This window comes from Triticum urartu, chromosome 3A (assembly GCF_056163025.1).
Source record: "Triticum urartu cultivar PI428250 chromosome 3A, HENAU_Tu73, whole genome shotgun sequence".
Taxonomy (NCBI): Eukaryota; Viridiplantae; Streptophyta; class Magnoliopsida; order Poales; family Poaceae; genus Triticum; species Triticum urartu.
Window position 1 is genome coordinate 565,662,046 of NC_141875.1, and position 24,366 is coordinate 565,686,411.

At 48.5% G+C, this 24,366-nt stretch overlaps 1 protein-coding gene across 1 annotated transcript; it reads right to left on the reverse strand.

The window, feature by feature from the left end:
- Positions 1-3,503: 3,503 nt before the first annotated feature.
- On the reverse strand, positions 3,504-4,964 carry LOC125518330 (vacuolar protein sorting-associated protein 36-like). Its single transcript, XM_048683205.2, has 3 exons — positions 4,318-4,964; positions 4,027-4,173; positions 3,504-3,545 (listed from the first exon to the last, which is right to left on the reverse strand). Exons 1-3 carry the CDS (start codon positions 4,957-4,959, stop codon positions 3,504-3,506), a joined length of 831 nt encoding a protein of 276 aa, XP_048539162.2. The 5' UTR covers positions 4,960-4,964.
- Positions 4,965-24,366: the final 19,402 nt, after the last annotated feature.

Genomic DNA, 24,366 nt, shown 5'->3' on the forward strand with positions numbered 1-24,366 from the left:
ACACACACAGAGAGAGTGCACTGAACCTTATTCTCCAACATGAGCTCGCAAGTCCCACACCCTGTTGCGTCCATCTAGGCATTCATAAGGAATAAGCATGAGCGCTACTTTAGGGATATTGGTTATTACCATACCTCTCGAAGATAGGTACCAAACTACCGGCGAGAGACCACCTACAAAAAAGATGGTGCTGGCCTCTGCCAAAGGAAAGAGCACTCACACATCAAAGAAAGAAGACACATGAGCACATATCCTGGCTCAGTAGATAGGAAAATTCCATTATAGTCATTCATATTCATCAACAAGGACAGGTAGGCAAAATGTAGGGCTCTTACCCATCCAGAGGCTGGAATCTAGGTAAAGTGTAAAATCATTGTGTCACCATCATCGTTGATGAGATCCCTTTGAAAAACATCCCTTCTCCTTACAATTATTTCACGACTATTGTCACATTGTCAACAAGTACCAATTTCGTGACACCGTCCACTAGATCACAGGCGGCATTCGATTCCTCCGCCCCTCAAAAACAACAACACACTTCACTCCCACTGCTTTCCCACAAAATTCCAACCCCGCCTCCACGCGAATTTAGAGCATCTACATCCGGAGTTGCCAAATATGACTCCTTATATGTCTGCGGACCCCTCATTTGTCCACCATTGCAACCAGACTCCTCATTTGAAAACCCTCATTTTCATACTACTCCATGCAGCATCCATTCCATCTACGTACTCCATAATACATGATGTTGGGGAATGTAGTAATTTCAAAAAAGTTTCTATGCACACGCAAGATCATGGTGATGCATAGTAACGAGAGGGAAGAGTATCGTCCATGTACCCTCGTAGACCATAAGCGGAAGCGTCATGAGAACGTGGTTGATGTAGTCGAACGTCTTCACGATCTGACTGATCCAAGTACCGAACGCATGGCACCTCCGAGTTCAGCACACGTTCAGTTCGTTGACATCCCACGAACTCCGATCCAGCAGAGCTTCACGGGAGAGTTCCGTCAGCACGAGGGCATGTTGAAGGTGATGATGTTGCTACTGACGCAGGGCTTCGCCTAAGCACCGCTACGCTATGATCGAGGTGGATTATGGTGGAGGGGGGCACCGCACACGGCTAAGGGATCAATGATCAACTTGTGTGTCTAGAGGTGCCCCCTGCCCCCGTATATAAAGGAGCAAGGGGGGAGACCGGCCGACCCTCTATGGCGCGCCAGGAGGAGGAGTCCTCCTCCTAGTAGGAGTAGGACTCCCCTCTTTCCTACTCCCGCTAGGATGGGAAAAGGAAGAGGGAGAGGGAGAAGGAAAGGGGGGCGCTGATGAAGCTATGTACCTAGGGTAGGGTCATGGATCTGTCCAAGATACCCTCCCCAAGGACATCTCTAAAGGAACCAGAAGCGGTCAAAGAAAAATCATCATCCACTCGACCGTGAAGCTATGTTCCACTCGACAGTATAGAAGACACTCGACTATGCGAACAACCACTTGACGATACAAGAAACCACTCGGAGTGTAGAAGGCCTAACATCACTCAGGATGACAACGGTCGGTCATTCACTCTGTAACCTTAAAGATCATTTATATCTCTTTATTACTAGCGTTACCAGTAACGCCCTGCCTTAATGTACATTGAACCCTTTGTAACGTGGGCTGGCTTGGGTCCTGGCGCACTCTATATAAGCCACCCCCCTCCTCCGGGACAAGGGTTCGCACCCTTTGTAATTCACACGCATATATCCAGTCGACCGCCTCCGGGCTCCGAGACGTAGGGCTGTTACTTCCTCCGAGAAGGGCCTGAACTCGTAAAACTCGTGTGTACAACTCCTCCATAGCTAGGATCTTGCCTCTACATTCCTACCCCCTATTCTACTGTCAGGCTTAGAACCACGATAGTTGGCGCCCACCGTGGGGCAGGTGTCTTAGCGACTTTTTGGAGAAGTTGCAATTTTTCCGATCCCCTTCATCATGGTTTCGGGCGGAGGTTTGGCTGAGGGCCGCGAGATCCGTCTCGGCGCGCTCGTGTTTGTATCCGACGACTCCGCTTGGCTTCAGGAGGCTCCACTCGACGTCGACGCACTCCCCACCCGCGAGGCGACGCACTTTCACGCGTGCGTCCGCGGCGTCCTCCTGCGGCAGCCGTTGACCCAGTATCAGTCGGCTCCAGCAGCTTTCCCCCACCCCGCGGCCCGCCGGAGCAAACGTTCCGGTTGGTCGAGGCTTCAACGATGGGTGAGGCATGCGGTGGCTCGCCAGTCGGCCACCCCTCAAGTCGCGGCAATCGAGCCCGACGAAACTCTCTACGGCCTGTTCAATCTGTCGACTGGCTTCGTAGAGACTGCATCCGAGTGCGACATCAGCGACCCAGCGGCAGAAGTTTTGATGGTCAATGGACCACGCAGTCCTCCTGGCTTCAACCGTGAAGACGGAGGCGATGGGGACGGTGATCCGTCGCGCGTTCATGAAGAGTACCGCCCCGAACCCCTCTCTTCGCAGCGGAGGGAGGAACTTCGCCGCTGGAACATGGATGGACTGCATACTCCTATAGTTGGAGAAACCCCTGAGGCCCAGGCCTTAGAGCAGGCGCGCCTGGCCAACTTGGCCGAGCGCACTCGACTGGAGAACCTCCAACGCGCACTTGACGATCGCGCTCGGCAGCGTGCTCCCGAATCCAGTCAACGCCAACTTTTTCCGCCTCCGACTTAGGTATATCGAACCCCGATCCAGAATCTCACAGTTGCAGCCCGGATAGCGGAGTTGATCCAACCTTCCTAGTCAGAAGCTGGCCGAGGTCTGATACAGATCCGAGCTTTGCTCCGTGCGGCGGGAGAGCAGAATACGGCGGTATCTCAGTCGTGGAATAGGATCCATAGCAGATCCATAGTTGCCGATACAGTTCAGCCGGCTTACAGCCCAAGATCGCCCCCGAGGCATGAGGGACGTGGAGATCGACAACATCAGTACAGATACAGTGAGCAGTATGAACACCGAGTCGATCGCGATGATCATTGTCGAATGCCCACGCCTCACCCAAGGAGTGGGTAGTACGTGCCTCGGCAACATGATGACAGGCGCCCTCACAGTGTTGGGCGAAGGATTCTAGTCGACCCCAGGGAGCCAGGCTTTGATGCGAGATCTATTCTCGTTCAGGGCTGGGTCAACAGAAACAGAGCTCACCGAGAGGGTCATGACAGAGATCTACGAACCAGCAGCAGAGTGCATGTCTCAGGTCCAGAGTGCTTCAGCAGAGCCATCAGGGCTGCAGTGATTCCCCCCCCCCCCAACTTCAGGTTGGCTACTGGAGTCAGTAAGTTCACTGGTGAGTCCAAGCCTGACACTTGGCTTGAAGACTACCAAGTGGCTGTCCAGATTGGTGGCGGCAGTCATGAAGTGGCCATGAAGGACCTTCCTCTGATGTTGGAGGGCTCGGCTAGAGCATGGCTGAATCAGTTAGCACCTAGTAGCATTTATACTTGGGAAGATCTCGCCCGAGTATTTGTTAGAACATTCGAAGGTACTTGTAAATGGCCGACAGGGTTGACTGAATTGCAGTGTTGCGATCAAAAACTGAATGAGACTTTGAGGGATTATATCCAGAGATGGATCACATTGCACCACACGGTAGAGAATGTGTCTGATCATCAAGCAATTTGTGCCATTAAAGAAGGCGTCAAGTATCGGGAGCTGAATATGAAGTTCGGTCGGACAGGAGATATGACTCTGACTCGGATGATGGAAATTGGCACCAAATATGCCAACGGTGAAGAAGAAGACCGATTCCGGAGTGGCAAACACAAAGCAGTCGCCCATGAAGCCGGAGGAGGAAACTCCGGTCGGAAACAGAAGCGCAAGGCCGAGCCAGCTGCTCCTGGTGAAGCCTTAGCTGTGGTTCAAGGAAAGTTCAAGGGGAAGCCCAAAGGGCCGTGGAACCCCAAGAAAGTAAAAGATCAAGATGGAAATGATGTGCTGGATCTGCCGTGCCACATCCACACCAAAAAGATGAAGAGGGTAATTTCATTTACCGACACGATGCGTACGCTCAATAGCAAATCCTGCAAGTCTTGCTTAGAACCCATCTCTTCGTCATTAGAATTCGATTGAGCAGATGAGTTCGTCAATAGCTTTTGCCTCATTTTCTCTGCCAGCTCCATCATTTCCTTGGCTTTGCTCTGTGTAGGAAGAATGTTTCACAAAATTACGACCGGTTCATTGCAATTTAGAGCCTGTCATCCAATCTCAGATGCTTGTACTCCGTCATAAACTCTATAAATGATAACACCATCTGAAGCATGAACCAGGAAAGAGGAACGAACCATGAGGGCATTGAGATCCTGGAAGGCATCCTGCAAGTTCTGCCCCGCGCTCTCCCACGTCTCCTGCTCCTTCCGCAGTATCCCCGCCACTCCAACCACGGGCATCCTGATCGCCAGATCCTCCTCGGCTGGGGCGGCTCCCTCAGCCACCGGGGCGCCACTGGCCGGAGCAGCCGAGGCGGTCGCCTCCCAGGCCCTCGTGCGGATGACCTCGAGCAGCCTCCCGTAGAACACATCCACGTCCGCCTTGCAGGTGACGACGACGGCGACGACCTCCGACCGCGACAGGGGCAGGGAGATCTGGATGCGGATGCGCGGGTGATGCGACGACGACGAGGAGGACGAGGAGGAGAAGAGGGAGCGGAGTGGGCTGTGGTTGTGCCTGCGGTGGGGCGGGTAGGTGTGGATGATGGACGCGAGCGGGAGGGCGCGGGCGGAGAGGGAGGCCTCGTGGAGGAAGACGAGCCGGTGGGAGGTGAGCACGAGGAGGCAACCACGGAGGGGCGCGAGGCGGGGGTTCTCCTCGGGCTCCAGGTCGACGAGCGGAAGCAGGTGCCGCTCGATCTCGCCGGCGGACAGCACCGGCCGGCCGGACGCCATGACGGTCGCGGCCGGGAGCCAGTCGGCGGCGCCGACGGACATGGTTGTGGAGAGTTTGGACTTTGGAGGTTTCCCCCCCGTGTTTTTGTGTACAAAATGTTGTTGTTTGTTCGGCCTCGTCAATTTAATCGAAGTTTCAATTCTGTTCCAAGTCAAACCTTTTTAAGTTTGATCAAGCTCGTAAATAAATATTAACATTTAAAAACACTAATTAGTCTCACAAAAAAAATCATAAAATATATTTTTACGCTATGCAGATTTGGGGTTGTAGATTTTAACCCAACTTTTTGATTGGTTAGTCAAACCTAAACAAGTTTGACTTATGGTATCTCCCGCAAAAAAAGTTTGACTTATAGCAAAACTAGAATTTCAATTAATTTAAAGCGAAAGTAAATACAAGAAGAAAGTGTTGATTATGTAAAGCAACAACTTAAATGCAACTTATAACAATTGGTCAGGAACATAATATACCGGTTCAACAATTTTTAATAAGTTAACATGTTGGCATCGAACTTGTAAGACTGACATGGCAAGAAAAACAATATTATGCTTTGCTTCTCTACCAACAATATCCACCTTGATGGACCATGACAACAATAGCAATAATGATGGGTGGTGTCCGACACAGTTAGTACATAAGGGTCAACAATCTCAGTCGAAACATCCGCAAGCTTCTCAGCAACAACCGCTTACCCTACCACACCTCTAGCATGTTGCAGAGTATGGATATCTACTCGCATGCGCGCGCGCACACACACACACACAGAGAGAGAGAGAGAGAGAGTGCACTGAACCTTATTCTCCAACATGAGCTCGCAAGTCCCACACCCTGTTGCGTCCATGTAGGCATTCATAAGGAATAAGCATGAGCGCTACTGTAGGGATATTGGTTATTACCATACCTCTCGAAGATAGGTACCAAACTACCGGCGAGAGACCACCTACAAAAAGGATGGTGCTGGCCTCTGCCAAAGGAAAGAGCACTCACACATCAAAGAAAGAAGACACATGAGCACATATCCTGGCTCAGTAGATAGGAAAATTCCATTATAGTCATTCATATTCTTCAACAAGGACAGGTAGGCAAAGTGTAGGGCTCTTACCCATCCAGAGGCTGGAATCTAGGTAAAGTGTAAAATCATTGTGTCACCATCATCGTTGATGAGATCCCTTTGAAAAACATCCCTTCTCCTTACAATTATTTCACGGCTATTGTCACATTGTCAACAAGTACCAATTTCCTGACACCGTCCACTAGGTCACAGGCGGCATTCGATTCCTCCGCCCCTCGAAAACAACAACACACTTCACTCCCACTGCTTTCCCACAAAATTCCAACCCTGCCTCCACGCGAATTTAGAGCATCTACAGCTGGAGTTGCCAAATATGACTCCTTATATGTCTGCGGACCCCTCATTTGTCCACCATTGCAACCAGACTCCTCATTTGAAAACCCTCATTTTCATACTACTCCATGCAGCATCCATTCCATCTACGTACTCCATAATACATGACGTTGGGGAATGTAGTAATTTCAAAAAAATTCCTACGCACACGCAAGATCATGGTGATGCATAGTAACGAGAGGGAAGAGTATCGTCCACGTACCCTTGTAGACCATAAGCGGAAGTGTCATGAGAACGTGGTTGATGTAGTCGAACGTCTTCACGATCCGACCGATCCAAGTACCAAATGCATGGCACATCCGAGTTTAGCACACGTTCAGTTCGATGACGTCCCACGAACTCCGATCCAGCAGAGCTTCACGGGAGAGTTCCGTCAGCGCGACGGCATGTTGAAGGTGATGATGTTGCTACCGATGCAGGGCTTCGCCTAAGCACCGCTACGATATGATCGAGGTGGATTATGGTGGAGGGGGGCACCGCACACGGCTAAGGGATCAATGATCAACTTGTGTGTCTAGAGGTGCCCCCTGCCCCCGTATATAAAGGAGCAAGGGGGGGAGACCGGCCGACCCTCTATGGCGCGCCAGGAGGAGGAGTCCTCCTCCTAGTAGGAGTAGGACTCCCCTCTTTCCTAGTCCTGCTAGGATGGGAAAAGGAAGGGGGAGAGGGAGAAGGAAAGGGGGGCGCTGATGAAGCTATGTACCTAGGGTAGGGTCATGGATCTGTCCAAGATACCCTCCCCAAGGACATCTCTAAAGGAACCAGAAGCGGTCGAAGCAAAATCATCATCCACTCGACCGTGAAGCTATGTTCCACTCGACAGTATAGAAGACACTCGACTATGCGAACAACCACTCGACGATACAAGAAACCACTCGGAGTGTAGAAGGCCTAACGTCACTCAGGATGACAACGGTCGGTCATTCACTCTGTAACCTTAAAGATCATTTATATCTCTTTATTACTAGCGTTACCAGTAACGCCCTTCCTTAATGTACATTGATCCCTTTGTAACGTGGGCTGGCTTGGGTCCTGGCGCACTCTATATAAGCCACCCCCCTCCTCCGGGAAAAGGGTTCGCACCCTTTGTAATTCACACGCATATATCCAGTCGACCGCCTCCGGACTCCGAGACATAGGGATGTTACTTCCTCCGAGAAGGGCCTGAACTCATAAAACTCATGTGTACAACTCCTCCATAGCTAGGATCTTGCCTCTACATTCCTACCCCCTATTCTACTGTCAGGCTTAGAACCACGACAGTTGGTGCCCACCGTGGGGCAGGTGTCTTAGCGACTTTTTGGAGAAGTTGCAATTTTTCCGATCCCCTTCATCATGGTTTCGGGCGGAGGTTTGGCTGAGGGCCGCGAGATCCGTCTCGGCGCGCTCGTGTTTGTATCCGACGACTCCGCTTGGCTTCAGGAGGCTCCACTCGACGTTGACGCACTCCCCGCCCGCGAGGCGACGCACTTTCGCGCGTGCGTCCGCGGCGTCCTCCTGCGGCAGCCGTTGACCCAGTATCAGTCGGCTCCAGCAGCTTTCCCCCTCCCCGCGGCCCGCCGGAGCAAACGTTCCGGTCGGTCGAGGCTTCAGCGGTGGGTGAGGCATGCGGTGGCTTGCCAGTCGGCCACCCCTCAAGTCGCGGCAATCGAGCCCGATGAAACTCTCTACGGCTTGTTCGATCTGTCAACTGGCTCCATAGAGACTGCATCCGAGTGCGACAGCAGCGACCCAGCTGCAGAAGTTTTGATGGTCAATGGACCACGCAGTCCTCCTGGCTTCACCCGTGAAGACGGAGGCGATGGGGACGGTGATCCGTCGCGCGTTCATGAAGAGTACCGCCCCGAACCCCTCTCTTCGCAGCGGAGGGAGGAACTTCGCCGCCGAAACATGGATGGACTTCATACTCCTATAGTTGGAGAAACCCCTGAGGCCCAGGCCTTAGAGCAGGCGCGCCTGGCCAACTTGGCTGAGCGCACACGACTGGAGAACCTCCAGCGTGCACTCGACGTTCGCGCTCGGCAGCGTGCTCCCGAATCCAGTCAACGCCAACTTTTTCCGCCTCCGACTCGGTATACCGAACCCCGATCCAGAATCTCACAGTTGCAGCCCGGATAGCGGAGTTGATCCAACCTTCCTAGTCAGAAGCTGGCCGAGGTCTGATACAGATCCGAGCTTTGCTCCGTGCGCCGGGAGAGCAGAATACGGCGGTATCTCAGTCGTGGAATAGGATCCATAGCAGATCCGTAGTTGCCAATACAGTTCAGTCGGCTCACAGCCCAAGATCGCCCCCGAGGCGTGAGGGACGTGGAGATCGACAAGATCAGTACAGAAACCGTGAGCAGTATGAACACCGAGTCGATCGCGATGATCGTCGTCAAATGCCCACGCCTCCCCGAAGGAGTGGGTAGTACGTGCCTCGGCAACATGATGACAGGCGCCCTCACAGTGTTGGGCGAAGGATTCCAGTCGACCCCAGGGAGCCAGGCTTTGATGCGAGATCTATTCTCGTTCAGGGCTTGGTCGACAGAAACAGAGCTCACCGAGAGGGTCATGACAGAGATCTACGAACCAGCAGCAGAGTGCATGTCTCAGGTCCAGAGTGCTTCAGCAGAGCCATCAGGGCTGCAGTGATTCCCCCCCCCCCCCAACTTCAGGTTGGCGGCTGGAATCAGTAAGTTCACTGGTGAGTCCAAGCCTGACACTTGGCTTGAAGACTACCGAGTGGCTGTCCAGATTGGTGGCGGCAGTCATGAAGTGGCCATGAAGCACCTTCCTCTGATGTTGGAGGGCTCGGCTAGAGCATGGCTGAATCAGTTAGCACCTAGTAGCATTTATACTTGGGAAGATCTCGCCCGAGTATTTGTTAGAACATTCGAAGGTACTTGTAAACGGCCGACAGGGTTGACTGAATTGCAGTGTTGCGATCAGAAACCGAATGAGACTTTGAGGGATTATATCCAGAGATGGATCACATTGCACCACACGGTAGATAATGTGTCTGATCATCAAGCAATTTGTGCCTTTAAAGAAGGCATCAAGTATCGGGAGCTGAATATGAAGTTCGGTCGGACAGGAGATATGACTCTGACTCGGATGATGGAAATTGCCACCAAATATGCCAACGGTGAAGAAGAAGACCGACTCCGGAGTGGCAAACACAAAGCAGTCGCCCATGAAGCCGGAGGAAAAAACTCCGGTCAAAAACAGAAGCGCAAGGCCGAGCCAGCTGCTCCTGGTGAAGCCTTAGCTGTGGTTCAAGGAAAGTTCAAGGGGAAGCCCAAAGGGCCGTGGAACCCCAAGAAAGTAAAAGATCAAGATGGAAATGATGTGCTGAATCTGCCGTGCCACATCCACACCAAAAAAGATGAAGAGGGTAATTTCATTTACCCAAAGCACACCACTCAGCAGTGTCGACTCCTAATCCATCAATTCCGAGAGAAACAGCCCAAGGAAAAGGAGAAGGAAGCAGACAAGGCTGAGGATGAGGAAGAGGATGATGATGGTTATCCCCACGTGAATTCCACACTGATGATTTTTGCTGACGTTGAGAGCAAAAGTCGATTGAAAGTCATCAACAGAGAAGTGAACATGGTCGCTCCAGTGACACCCAGCTATTTGAAGTGGTCACAGTCTGCCATTACATTCGACCAGTCCGATCATCCAGCGCACATAGCCACCCCTGGGGGGCAAGCACTGGTGGTCGACCCGGTGGTCTAAGGCACCCGACTGACAAAGGTCCTGATGGATGGTGGTAGTGGCCTGAACATACTGTATGCAAAGACGTTGAAGGGAATGGGCATTCCGATGTCAAGACTCAGCGAAAGCAATATGAGTTTCCATGGGGTCATTCCAGGCAAGAATGCTGCATCACTCGGCCAGATTGCTCTCGACGTGGTTTTCGGTGATTCCAAGAATTACCGCAAAGAAAAGTTGACATTTGAAGTTGTCGATTTCCAGAGTGCCTATCATGCCATCCTGGGCAGACCAGCTTATGCACGCTTTATGGCTCGACCATGTTACGTGTACCTCAAATTGAAGATGCCTGGTCCCAAAGGAGTGATCACTATCACTGGTAATCGTAAGAAGGCAGAAGAGTGCTTCCAAAAGGGCTCAAAGATCACCGATGCACAGATGGTTGTAGTAGAATTGCAAGAATATCAGAAAAATGCAGATCCGAGTGATTTGTTGCGAGCCAAGAAGCCCGCCACGGATTCAGCATTCCAGTCGTCTGGCGAAACAAAGTCGATTCACATTCACCTCATAGATCCCAATGCTGCTTCGACTCACATTTCAACAACACTCGACTCCAAATAGGAACAAGCGCTGATACGTCCATTTTGCATCATGCTTTCATATCGATATTTATTGAATTATGGGCTGTTATTTCACTTTATGTCACAATACTTATGGCTATTCTCTCTTATTTTACAAGGTTTACATAAGGAGGGAGAATGCCGGCAGCTGGAATTCTGGGCTGGAAAAGGAGCAAATATTAGAGACCTATTCTGCGCAACTCCAGAAGTCCTGAAACTCCACGGAACGTCTTAAAATAAATAAAGAAAAATCCTCGCCAAAGATGAAGGCCAGGGGGCCCACACCCTGCTCACGAGGGTGGGGGCGCCCCCTAGGGCGCGCCCCCTACCTCGTGGGCCCCCTGGTGGCTCTCCGACGCCCATCTTCTCCTATATGAAGTCTTTCGATGAGAAAAAAATAAGAAGGAACTTTTCGGGACGAGACTCCGCCGCCACGAGGCGGAACCTTGGCGGATCCAATCTAGAGCTCCGGCATAGCTGTTCTGCCAGGGATACTTCCCTCCGGGAGGGTGAAATCATCACCATCGTCATCACCAACGCTCCTCTCATCGGGAGAGGGCAATCTCCATCAACATCTTCACCAGCACCATCTCATCTCCAAACCCTAGTTCATCTCTTGTATCCAATTCTTGTCTCAAAGTCCGGGATTGGTGCTAGTAGGTTGCTAGTAGTGTTGATTACTCCTTGTAGTTGATGCTAGTTGGTTTATTTGGTGGAAGATCATATGTTCAGATCCTATATGCATATTATTACCCCTCTGATTATGAACATGAATATGCTTTGTGAGTAATTACGTTCGTTCCTGAGGACAAGGGAGAAGTCTTGCTATGAGTAGTCATGTGAATTTGGTATTCGTTTGATATTTTGATAAGATGTATGTTGTCTAGCCTCTAGTGGTGTTATGTGAACATCGACTACATAACACTTCACCATTATTTGGGCCTAGAGGAAGGCATTGGGAAGTAATAAGTAGATGATGGGTTGCTAGAGTGACAGAAGCTTAAACCCTAGTTTATGCGTTGCTTCGTAAGGGGCTGATTTGGATCCATATGTTTCATGCTATGGTTAGGTTTACCTTAATACTTTTGTTGTAGTTGCGGATGCTTGCAATAGAGGTTAATCATAAGTGGGATGCTTGTTCAAGTAAGAACAGCACCCAAGCACCGGTCCACCCACATATCGAATTATCAAAGTATCGAACGCGAATCATATGAACGTGATGAAAACTAGCTTGACGATATTCCCATGTGTCCTCGGGAGCGCTTTTCCTATTATAAGAGTTTGTTCCGGCTTGTCCTTTGCTAAAAAAGGATTGGGCCACCTTGCTGCACTTTATTTAATTTTGTTACTTGTTGCTCGTTACAATCTATCTTATCACAAAACTATCTGTTACCACTTATTTCAGTACTTGCAGAGAATACCTTGCTGAAAACCGCTTATCATTTCCTTCTGCTCCTCGTTGGGTTCGACACTCTTACTTATCGAAAGGACTATGATAGATCCCCTATACTTGTGGGTCATCAAGCGCTCATCCAGTTCCTCCGTGAGAATTGGGACATCTTCGCATGGAAACCTTCGAACATGCCAGGTGTTCCCAGGGGACTGGCTGAGCATTGTTTGCGAGTCGACCCAAAAGTGAAACCAGTCAAAGAACATCTTCGACGGTCTTCCATACAGAAGAGGAAGGCAATCGGTGAAGAGGTGGCTCGGCTTTTGGCAGCTGAGTTTATCTGTGAGATTTACCACTCCGAGTGGTTAGCTAATGTTGTCATGGTCCCAAAGAAGGACGACTCACTTCGCATATGCATTGACTTCAAGCATATCAATCGGGCCTGCCCGAAAGATCACTTTCCTCTCCCTCGCATCGATCAGATAGTCGACTCGACTGCGGGTGCGAGCATTTGTCCTTTTTGGACGCCTACTCCGGGTACCACCAGATCCGTCTGTACGGACCTGACGAGATACAAACAGCTTTCATCACCCCATTTGGGTGCTTCTGTTATGTCACTATGACATTCGGTTTGAAAAACGCCGGAGCCACATTCATGTGGATGATTCAGAAGTGCCTGCTCACTCAGATCAGTCGGAATGTGGAAGCATACATGGATGACATTGTGCTCAAGTCACGTAAAGGTTCTGACCTACTGACTGACCTTGCTGAAACCTTTGCCAACCTCACAAGGTATGATATCAAGCTCAATCCATCAAAGTGCACGTTTGGAGTTCCGGGCGGAAAATTACTCGGTTTCCTCATTTCCGAACGAGGGATCGATGCTAACCCAGAGAAAGTGGGTGCTATACTCCGAATGAAATGCCCTGTGCGTGTGCATGATGTCCAGAAGCTTACTGGTTGCTTGGCCGCCCTAAGTCGATTCATTTCTCGCCTCGGTGAAAAGGCACTGCCTCTTTACCGACTGATGAAGATATCAGATAAGTTCGAGTGGACTCCTGAAGCTGATGCAGCATTTGCAGAGCTAAAAGCCCTGCTTTCCACCCAGCCGGTGCTTGCTGCCCCAATCAGCAAAGAGCCTTTACTACTTTATATAGCAGCCACTAGACAAGTCGTCAGTACAGTACTTACGGTCGAGCGGGAAGAAGAGGGAAAAGCCTATAAAGTTCAGCGCCCAGTTTATTATATTTCTGAAGTTCTGACTCCGTCAAAGCAGAGATATCCGCACTATTAGAAGCTCGTTTATGGGATTTACATGACCACGAAGAAGGTTGCACACTATTACTCTGATCACTTTGTTACAGTCGTCAGCGACGCTCCATTGTCAGAGATTCTGCACAACAGAGATGCAACTGGTCGAGTGACAAAATGGGCGATTGAACTCCTCCCCTTAGATATCAAGTTTGAGGCAAAGAAGGCTATTAAGTCCCAAGCAATAGCAGATTTCCTCACCGAGTGGATTGAACAACAACTGCTGACCCAAGTTCACTCGGAGCACTGGACCATGTTCTTTGATGGATCCAAAATGCTGAATGGTTCTGGTGCTGGGGTGGTTCTGGTATCCCCCCGAGGAGACAAGCTCAGATATGTCCTCCAGATTCACTTTGATTCTTCCAATAATGAAGCTTAATATGAAGCACTCCTATATGGGTTGCGTATGGCCATCTCACTCGGCGTCCGTCGCCTCATGGTCTACGGCAACTCAGATTTGGTAGTCAATCAAGTGATGAAGGAGTGGGACGTCAGAAGCCCAGCCATGACTGGTTACTGCAACGCTGTGAGGAAGCTGGAAAAGAAGTTTGAGGGGTTAGAGCTCCATCACATACCCCAACTGAAAAATCAAGCAGCCGATGACTTGGCAAAGATAGGTTCCAAGAGAGAAGCCATTCCCAACAATGTGTTTTTGGAGCATATTCACACGCCGACAGTTCGGGAAGATCCTATTACTGAAGAGCCCACGCAGCCTAGGAGCACCACAGGTCCGACTGAAGTCGAGGTCCCAGCCATGGTCGACCTGATCATGGAGGTTCTGGCCATTACTCCCAACTGGACAGTGCCGTACATTGCGTACATCCTTAGGAAGGAACTCCCAGAGGATGAGGAAGAGGCTCGACAGATCGTCCGTCGATCCAAGGCCTTTACTGTGATAAGAGGACAACTGTTCAGGGAAAGCGTGACTGGAGTCGGTCAAAAGTGCATAACGCCAGAAGAAGGTCGAATGATCCTCAACGACATCCACTCGGGGACCTGTGGTCACCATGCGTCCTCTCGGTCCATCGTGGCTAAAGCATACCGAGCTGGATTCTATTGGCCACGAGCAAATAAAATGGCGAAAGATATAGTCGACAGATGTGAAGGCTGCCAGTTTTACTCCAACATGTCTCACAAGCCAGCATCAGCCCTGAAGACCATTCCCCTCATCTGGCCCTTTGCTGTTTGGGGACTGGATATGGTTGGACCACTGAGAACTGGTAGGAGCGGCTTCACTCATGTGCTCGTTGTAGTCGACAAGTTTACCAAATGGATCGAAGCTAAACCTATCAAGAATCTTGAAGCCAGCACCGCTGTCAGTTTTATCAGAGAATTGACATTCAGATATGGAGTCCCTCACAGCATCATCACTGACAATGGATCGAACTTCGATTCTGATGAGTTTAGAGCTTTCTGCGCTTCTCAAGGCACACGAGTCGACTATGCTTCAGTTGCTCACCCGCAGTCGAACGGACAAGCAGAAAGAGCCAATGGCCTAATTCTCAAAGGATTGAAACCCCGACTGATGCGTGATCTCAAACACGCAGCGGGCGCTTGGGTCGATGAACTTCCGTCAGTTCTGTGGGGTTTGAGGTCAACTCCCAATCGGTTGACTGGACGAACTCCTTTATTTTTGGTCTATGGAGCCGAAGCTGTTCTGCCAAGTGACCTGCTCCACAACGCACCCCGAGTCAAGCTTTTCTCCGAAGAAGAAGCAGAGCAGGCCCGGCAAGATTCAGTCAATCTCCTAGAGGAGGAAAGAGAGATGGCCTTGATCCGATCGACCATCTATCAGCAAGACTTGCGTCGATTCCACGCCAGAAACGTGAGGGGTTGAGCCTTTCAAGAAGGAGACCTGGTTCTTCGAGTGGATCAACAGAAACCACACAAGCTCGCCCCGGCTTGGGAAGGCCCCTTCATCGTCACCAAAGTTCTCCACAATGGAGCATACCATCTTTACATTGTTGAGCATCAGAAGAACGAGCCACGAGCCTGGAACGCGGAGCTGCTCCGCCCCTTTTATACTTAAGCACTCGTTCGAATAAAATGTAATAAGAAACACCTTTGTAATTTGTTTACCAAAGACAATAGCTTTACAGTCCTCTCGTACGATTGTTGTTGTTCTTATTTACCTCTGAAATCCCCCAGTGGGTGGGCTTAGTTGCGAATCTGTTTCGCCTAAGTTCGAAAGAAAATCCTACCGAGTGATGAGCAAGCCTCTCCCTCGGGAGGCTTAGCTGCGAATTCGTTTCGCCTAAGCTCGAAAGAAAATCCTACCGAGTGGTGAGCAATCCTCCCACTCGGGGGCTTAGATGCAGTCCAGTACTCGCTTAAGTTCTCTCACTCGGAGGCTTAGCTGCAGTCCGGTACTCGCCTAAGTTTGTAAAATCCTACCGAGTGGTGAGCAATCCTCCCACTCGGGGGCTTAGATGCAGTCTAGTACTTTCCTAAGTTCTCCCACTCGGAGGCTTAGCAGCAGTCCAGTACTCGCCTAAGTTTGTAAAATCCTACCGAGTGGAGAGCAACCCTCCCACTCGGGGGCTTAGCTGCAGTCCAGTACTCGCCTAAGTTTGTAAAATCCTACCGAGTGGTGAGCAATCCTCCCACTCGGGGGCTTAACTGCAGTCTAGTACTCGCCTAAGTTCTCCCACTCGGAGGCTTAGCTATAGTCCAGTACTCGCCTAATTTTGTAAAATCCTACCGAGTGGTGAGCAATCCTCCCACTCGGGGGCTTAGCTGCAGTCTAGTACTTGTTGGGGAACGTAGTAATTTCAAAAAAATTCCTACGCACACGCAAGATCATGGTGATGCATAGCAACGAGAGGGGAGAGTGTTGTCTACGTACCCTCGTAGACCGGCAACGGAAGTGTTGACACAACGTAGAGGAAGTATTCGTACGTCTTCCCGATCCGACCGATCCAAGTACCGAACGTACGGCACCTCCGAGTTCTGCACACGTTCAGCTCGATGACGATCCCCGGACTCCGATCCAGCAAAGTGTCGGGGAAGAGTTCCATCAGCACGACAGCGTGGTGACGATCTTGATGTTCTACTGTCGCAGGGCTTCGCCTAAGCACCGCTACAATATTATCGAGGAGTATGGTGGAAGGGGGCACCGCACACGGCTAAGAAAATGATCACGAGGATCAACTTGTGTGTCTAGAGGTGCCCCCCTGCCCCCGTATATAAAGGAGAAAGGGGGGGGTGCGGCCGGCCCTAGGAGGAGGCGCGCAGGAGGAGTCCTACTCCTACCGGGAGTAGGACTCCCCCCTTTCCCTAGTTGGATTAGGACTTGGGGGGAAGGAAGAGAGGGGGGAAGGAAAGGGGGGGTGCCGCCCCCCTCCTTGTCCAATTCGGACTTGGGGGAGGGGCGCGCGGCTGCCCCTAGGCCTCCTCTCCTCTTCCTCCACTAGGCCCATTAAGGCCCATTAGGTTACCGGGGGGGTCCGGTAACCTCCCGGTACTCCGATAAAATGCCGTTTTCACTCGGAACACTTCCGATGTCCAAACAAAGGCTTCCAATATATCAATCTTTATGTCTCGACCATTTTGAGACTCCTCGTCATGTCCGTAATCACATCCGGGACTCCGAACGAACTTCGGTACATCAAAATATATAAACTCATAATGAAACTGTCATCGTAACGTTAAGCGTGCGGACCCTACGGGTTCGAGAACAATGTAGACATGACCGAGACATGTCTCCGGTCAATAACCAATAGCGGAACCTGGATGCTCATATTGGCTCCTACATATTCTACGAAGATCTTTATCGGTCAGACCGCATAACAACATACGTTGTTCCCTTTGTCATCGGTATGTTACTTGCCCGAGATTCGATCGTCGGTATCTCAATACCTAGTTCAATCTCGTTACCGGCAAGTCTCTTTACTCGTTTCGTAATACATCATCTCGCAACTAACTCATTAGTTGCAATGCTTGCAAGGCTTATGTGATGTGCATTACCGAGAGGGCCCAGAGATACCTCTCCGACAATCGGAGTGACAAATCCTAATCTCGAAATACGCCAACCCAACATGTACCTTTGGAGACACCTGAAGAGCTCCTTCATAATCACCCAGTTACGTTGTGATGTTTGGTAGCACACAAAGTGTTCCTCCAGCAAACGGGAGTTGCATAATCTCATAGTCATAGGAACATGTATAAGTCATGAAGAAAGCAATAGCAACATACTAAACTATCGGGTGCTAAGCTAGTGGAATGGGTCATGTCAATCACATCATTCTCCTAATGATGTGATCCCGTTAATCAAATGACAACACATGTCTATGGTTAGGAAACATAACCATCTTTGATTAACGAGCTAGTCAAGTAGAGGCATACTAGTGACTTTTAGTTTGTCTATGTATTCACACAAGTATTATGTTTCCGGTTAATACAATTCTAGCATGAATAATAAACATTTATCATGATATAAGGAAATAAAATAATAACTTTATTATTGCCTCTAGGGCATATTTCCTTTAGTCTCCCACTTGCACTAGAGTCAATAATCTAGATTACATAGTAATGATTCTAACACCCATGGAGCTTTGGTGCTGATCATGTTTTGCTCGTGGAAGAGGCTTAGTCAACGGGTCTGCTACATTCAGATCCGTATGTATCTTGCAAATCTCTATGTCTCCCACCTGGACTAGATCCCGGATGGAATTGAAGCGTCTTTTGATGTGCTTGGTTCTCTTGTGAAATCTGGATTCCTTTGCCAAGGCAATTGCACCAGTATTGTCACAAAAGATTTTCATTGGACCCGATGCACTAGGTATGACACATAGATCGGATATGAACTCCTTCATCCAGACTCCTTCGTTTGCTGCTTCCGAAGCAACTATGTACTCCGCTTCACATGTAGATCCCGCCACAACACTTTGTTTAGAACTGCACCAACTGATAGCTCCACCGTTTAATGTAAACACGTATCCGGTTTGCGATTTAGAATCGTCCGGATCAGTGTCAAAGCTTGCATCAACGTAACCATTTACGATGAGCTCTTTGTCACCTCCATATACGAGAAACATATCCTTAGTCATTTTCAGGTATTTCAAGATGTTCTTGACCGCTGTCCAGTGATCCACTCCTGGATTACTTTGGTACCTCCCTGCTAGACTTATAGCAAGACACACATCAGGTCTGGTACACAGCATTGCATACATGATAGAGCCTATGGCTGAAGCATAGGGAACATCTTTCATTTTCTCTCTATCTTATGCATTGGTCGGACATTTAGTCTTACTCAATTTCACACCTTGTAATACAGGCAAGAATCCTTTCTTTGCTTGATCCATTTTGAACTTTTTCAAAATTTTGTCAAGGTATGTGCTTTGTGAAAGTCCAATTAAGCGTCTTGATCTATCTCTATAGATCTTAATGCCCAATATGTAAGCAGCTTCACCGAGGTCTTTCATTGAAAAACTCTTATTCAAGTATCCCTTTATGCTATCCGGAAATTCTATATCATTTCCGATTAGTAATATGTCATCTACATATAATATCAGAAATGCTACAGAGCTCCCACTCACTTTCTTGTAAATACAGGCTTCTCCAAAAGTCTGTACAAAACCAAATGCTTTGATCACACTATCAAAGCATTTATTCCAACTCCGAGATGCTTGCACCAGTCCATAAATTGATCGCTGGAGCTTGCACACTTTGTTAGCTCCCTTTGGATCGACAAAACCTTCCGGTTGCATCATATACAACTCTTCTTCCAGAAATCTATTCAGGAATGCAGTTTTGACATCCATCTGCCAAATTTCATAATCATAAAATGCGGCAATTGCTAACATGATTCGGACAGACTTAAGCATCGCTACAGGTCAGAAGGTCTCATCGTAGTCAATCCCTTGAACTTGTCAAAAACCTTTTGCGACAAGTCGAGCTTTGTAGACAGTAACATTACTGTCAGCGTCAGTCTTCTTCTTGAAGATCCATTTATTCTCAATTGCTTGCCGATCTTTGGGCAAGTCAACCAAAGTCCACACTTTGTTCTCATACATGGATCCCATCTCAGATTTCATGGCTTCAAGCCATTTTGCGGAATCTGGGCTCATCATCGCGTCTCCATAGTTCGTAGGTTCATCATGATCTAGTAGCATGACTTCCAGAACAAGATTACCGTACCACTCTGGTGCGCATCTTACTCTGGTTGATCTACGAGGTTCAATAGTATCTTGTTCTGAAGTTTCATGATCATCATCATTAGCTTCCTCACTAATTGGTGTAGGTCTCACAGAAACTGGTTTCTGTGATGTACTACTTTCCAATAAGGGAGTAGATACAGTTACCTCATCAAGTTCTACTTTCCTCCCACTCACTTCTTTCGAGAGAAACTCCTTCTCTAGAAAGTTTCCGAATTTAGCAACAAAAGTCTTGCCTTCGGATCTGTGATAGAAGGTGTATCCAATAGTTTCCATTGGATATCCTATGAAGACACATTTCTCCGATTTGGGTTCGAGCTTATCAGGTTGAAGCTTTTTCACATAAGCATCGCAGCCCCAAACTTTCAGAAACGACAACTTTGGTTTCTTGCCAAACCACAGTTCATAAGGCGTCGTCTCAACGGATTTTGATGGTGCCCTATTTAACGTGAATGCGGCCGTCTCTAAAGCATAACCCCAAAACGATAGCGGTAAATTAGTAAGAGACATCATAGATCGCACCATATCTAATAAAGTACAATTACGACATTCGGACACACCATTACGCTGTGGTGTTCCGGGTGGCGTGAGTTGCGAAACTATTCCGCATTGTTTCAAATGTACACCAAACTCATAACTCAAATATTCTCCTCCACGATCAGATCGTAGGAATTTTATTTTCTTGTTACGATGATTTTCAACTTCACTCTGAAATTCTTTGAACTTTTCAAATGTTTCAGACTTATGTTTCATTAAGTAGATATACCCATATCTGCTTAAGTCATCTGTGAAGGTGAGAAAATAACGATATCCGCCACGAGCCTCAATATTCATCGGACCACATACATCTGTATGTATGATTTCCAACAAATCTGTTGCTGTCTCCATAGTACCGGAGAACGGTGTTTTAGTCATCTTGCCCATGAGGCACGGTTCGCAAGTACCAAGTGATTCATAATCAAGTGGTTCAAAAGTCCATCAGTATGGAGTTTCTTCATGCGCTTTACACCGATATGACCTAAACGGCAGTGCCACAAATAAGTTGCACTATCATTATCAACTCTGCATCTTTTGGCTTCAACATTATGAATATGTGTGTTACTACTATCGAGATTTAATAAGAATAGACCACTCTTCAAGGGTGCATGACCATAAAAGATATTACTCATATAAATAGAACAACCATTATTCTCTGATTTAAATGAATAATCGTCTCGCATCAAACAAGATCCAGATATAATGTTCATGCTTAACACTGGCACCAAATAACAATTATTTAGGTTTAATACTAATCCCGAAGGTAGATGTAGAGGTAGCGTGCCGACCGCGATCACATCGAGTTTGGAACCATTTCCCACGCGCATTGTCACCTCGTCCTTAGCCAATCTTCGCTTAATCTGTAGTCCCTGTTTCGAGTTGCAGATATTAGCAACAGAACCAATATCAAATACCCAGGTGCTACTGCGAGCATTAGTAAGGTACACATCAATAACATGTATATCACATATACCTTTGTTCACCTTGCCATCCTTCTTATCCGCCAAATACTTGGGGTAGTTCCGCTTCCAGTGACCAGTCTGCTTGCAGTAGAAGCACTCAGTTTCAGGCTTAGGTCCAGATTTGGGTTTCTTTTCCTGTGCAGCAACTTGCTTGCTGTTCTTTTTGAAGTTCCCCTTCTTCTTCCCTTTGCCCTTTTTCTTGAAACTAGTGGTCTTGTTGACCATCAACACTTGATGCTCCTTTTTGATTTCTACCTCCGCAGCTTTCAGCATTGCGAAGAGCTCGGGAATTGTCTTATTCATCCCTTGCATATTATAGTTCATCACAAAGCTCTTGTAGCTAGGTGGAAGTGATTGGAGAATTCTGTCAATGACACAATCATCTGGAAGATTAACTCCCAATTGAATCAAGTGATTATTATACCCAGACATTTTGAGTATATGCTCACTGACAGAACTGTTCTCCTCCATCTTGCAGCTATAGAACTTATTGGAGACTTCACATCTCTCAATCCGGGCATTTGCTTGAAATATTAACTTCAACTCCTGGAACATCTCATATGCTCCATGACGTTCATAACGTCGTTGAAGTCCCGATTCTAAGCCGTAAAGCATGGCACACTGAACTATGGAGTAGTCATCAGCTTTGCTCTGCCAGACGTTCATAACATCTGGTGTTGCTCCAGCAGCAGGCCTGGCACCCAGCGGTGCTTCCAGGACGTAATTCTTCTGTGCAGCAATGAGGATAATCCTCAAGTTACGGACCCAGTCCGTGTAATTGCTACCATCATCTTTCAACTTTTCTTTCTCAAGGAACGCATTAAAATTCAACGGAACAACAGCACGGGCCATCTATCTACAATCAAACATAAACAAGCAAGATACTATCTGGTACTAAGTTCATGATAAATTTAAGTTCAGTTAATCATATTACTAAAGAACTCCCACTTAGATAGACATCCCTCTAATCCTCTAAGTGACCACGTGATCCAAATCAACTAAACCATGTCCGATCATCATGTGAGATGGAGTAGTTTCATTGGTGAACATCACTATGTTGATCATATCTACTATATGATTCACGCTCGACCTTTCGGTCTCCGTGTTCCGAGGCCATATCTGTATATGCTTGGCTCGTCAAGTATAACCTGAGTATTCCGCGTGTGCAACTGTTTTGCACCCGTTGTATTTGAACGTAGAGCCTATCACACCCGATCATCACGTGGTGTCTCAGCACGAAGAACTTTCGCAACGGTGCATACTCAGGGAGAACACTTCTTGATAATTAGTGAGAGATCATCTTAAAATGCTACCGTCAATCAAAGCAAGATAAGATGCATAAAAGATAAACATCACACACAATCAATATAAGTGATATGATATGGCCATCATCATCTTGTGCTTGTGATCTCCATCTTTGAAGCACCGTCATGATCATCATCGTCACCGGCGCGACACCTTGATCACCATCGTAGCATCATTGTCGTCTCGCCAATCTTATGCTTCCACGACTATCGCTACCGCTTAGTGATAAAGTAAAGCATTACAGCGCAATTGCATTGCATACAATAAAGCGACAACCATATGGCTCCTGCCAGTTGCCGATAACTCGGTTACAAAACATGATCATCTCATACAATAAAATTTAGCATCATGTCTTGACCATATCACATCACAACATGCCCTGCAAAAACAAGTTAGACGTTCTCTACTTTCTTTGTTGCATGTTTTACGTGGCTGCTACGGGCTTAAGCAAGAACCAATCTTACCTACGCATCAAAAACCACAACAATAGTTTGTCAAGTTGGTGCTGTTTTAACCTTCGCAAGGACCGGGCGTAGCCACACTCGGTTCAACTAAAGTTGGAGAAACTGACACCCACCAGCCACCTGTGTGCAAAGCACGTCGGTAGAACCAGTCTCGCGTAAGCGTACGCGTAATGTCGGTCCGGGCCGCTTCATCCAACAATACCGCCGAACCAAAGTATGACATACTGGTAAGCAGTATGACTTATATCGCCCACAACTCACTTGTGTTCTACTCGTGCATATAACATCAACACATAAAACCTAGGCTCTGATACCACTGTTGGGGAACGTAGTAATTTCAAAAAAAATCGTACGCACACGCAAGATCATGGTGATGCATAGCAACGAGAGGGGAGAGTGTTGTCTACGTACCCTCGTAGACCGGCAACGAAAGTGTTGACACAACGTAGAGGAAGTAGTCGTACGTCTTCCCGATCCGAATGATCCAAGTACCGAACATACGGCACCTCCGAGTTCTGCACACGTTCAGCTCGATGACGTTCCCCGGACTCCGATCCAGCAAAGTGTCGGGGAAGAGTTCCGTCAGCACGACGGCGTGGTGACGATCTTGATGTTCTACTGTCGCAGGGCTTCGCCTAAGCACCGCTACAATATTATCGAGGAGTATGGTGGAAGAGGGCACCGCACACGGCTAAGAAAATGATCACGAGGATCAACTTTTGTGTCTAGAGGTGCCCCCTGCCCCGTATATAAAGGAACAAGGGGGGGGGTGCGGCCGGCCCTAGGAGGAGGCCCGCAGGAGGAGTCCTACTCCTACCGGGAGTAGGACTCCCCCCTTTCCCTAGTTGGATTAGGACTTGGGGGGAAGGAAGAGAGGGGGGAAAGGAAAGGGGGGGCGCCGCCCCCCTCCTTGTCCAATTCGGACTTGGGGGAGGGGCGCGCGGCTGCCCCTAGGCCTCCTCTCCTCTTCCTCCACTAGGCCCATTAAGGCCCATTAGGTTACCGGGGGGGTTCCGGTAACCTCCCGGTACTCCGGTAAAATGCCGTTTTCACTCGGAACACTTTCGATGTCCAAACATAGGCTTCCAATATATCAATCTTTATGTCTCGACCATTTCGAGACTCCTCGTCATGTGCGTGATCACACCCGGGACTCCGAACGAACTTCGGTACATCAAAATATATAAACTCATAATGAAACTGTCATCGTAACGTTAAGCGTGCGGACCCTACGGGTTCGAGAACAATGTAGACATGACCGAGACATGTCTCTGGTCAATAACCAATAGCGGAACCTGGATGCTCATATTGGCTCCTAGATATTCTACGAAGATCTTTATCGGTCAGACCGCATAACAACATACGTTGTTCCCTTTGTCATCGGTATGTTACTTGCCCGAGATTCGATCGTCGGTATCTCAATACCTAGTTCAATCTCATTACCGGCAAGTCTCTTTACTCGTTTCATAATACATCATCTCACAACTAACTCATTAGTTGCAATGCTTGCAAGGCTTATGTGATGTGCATTACCGAGAGGGCCCAGAGATACCTCTCCGACAATCGGAGTGACAAATCCTAATCTCGAAATACGCCAACCCAA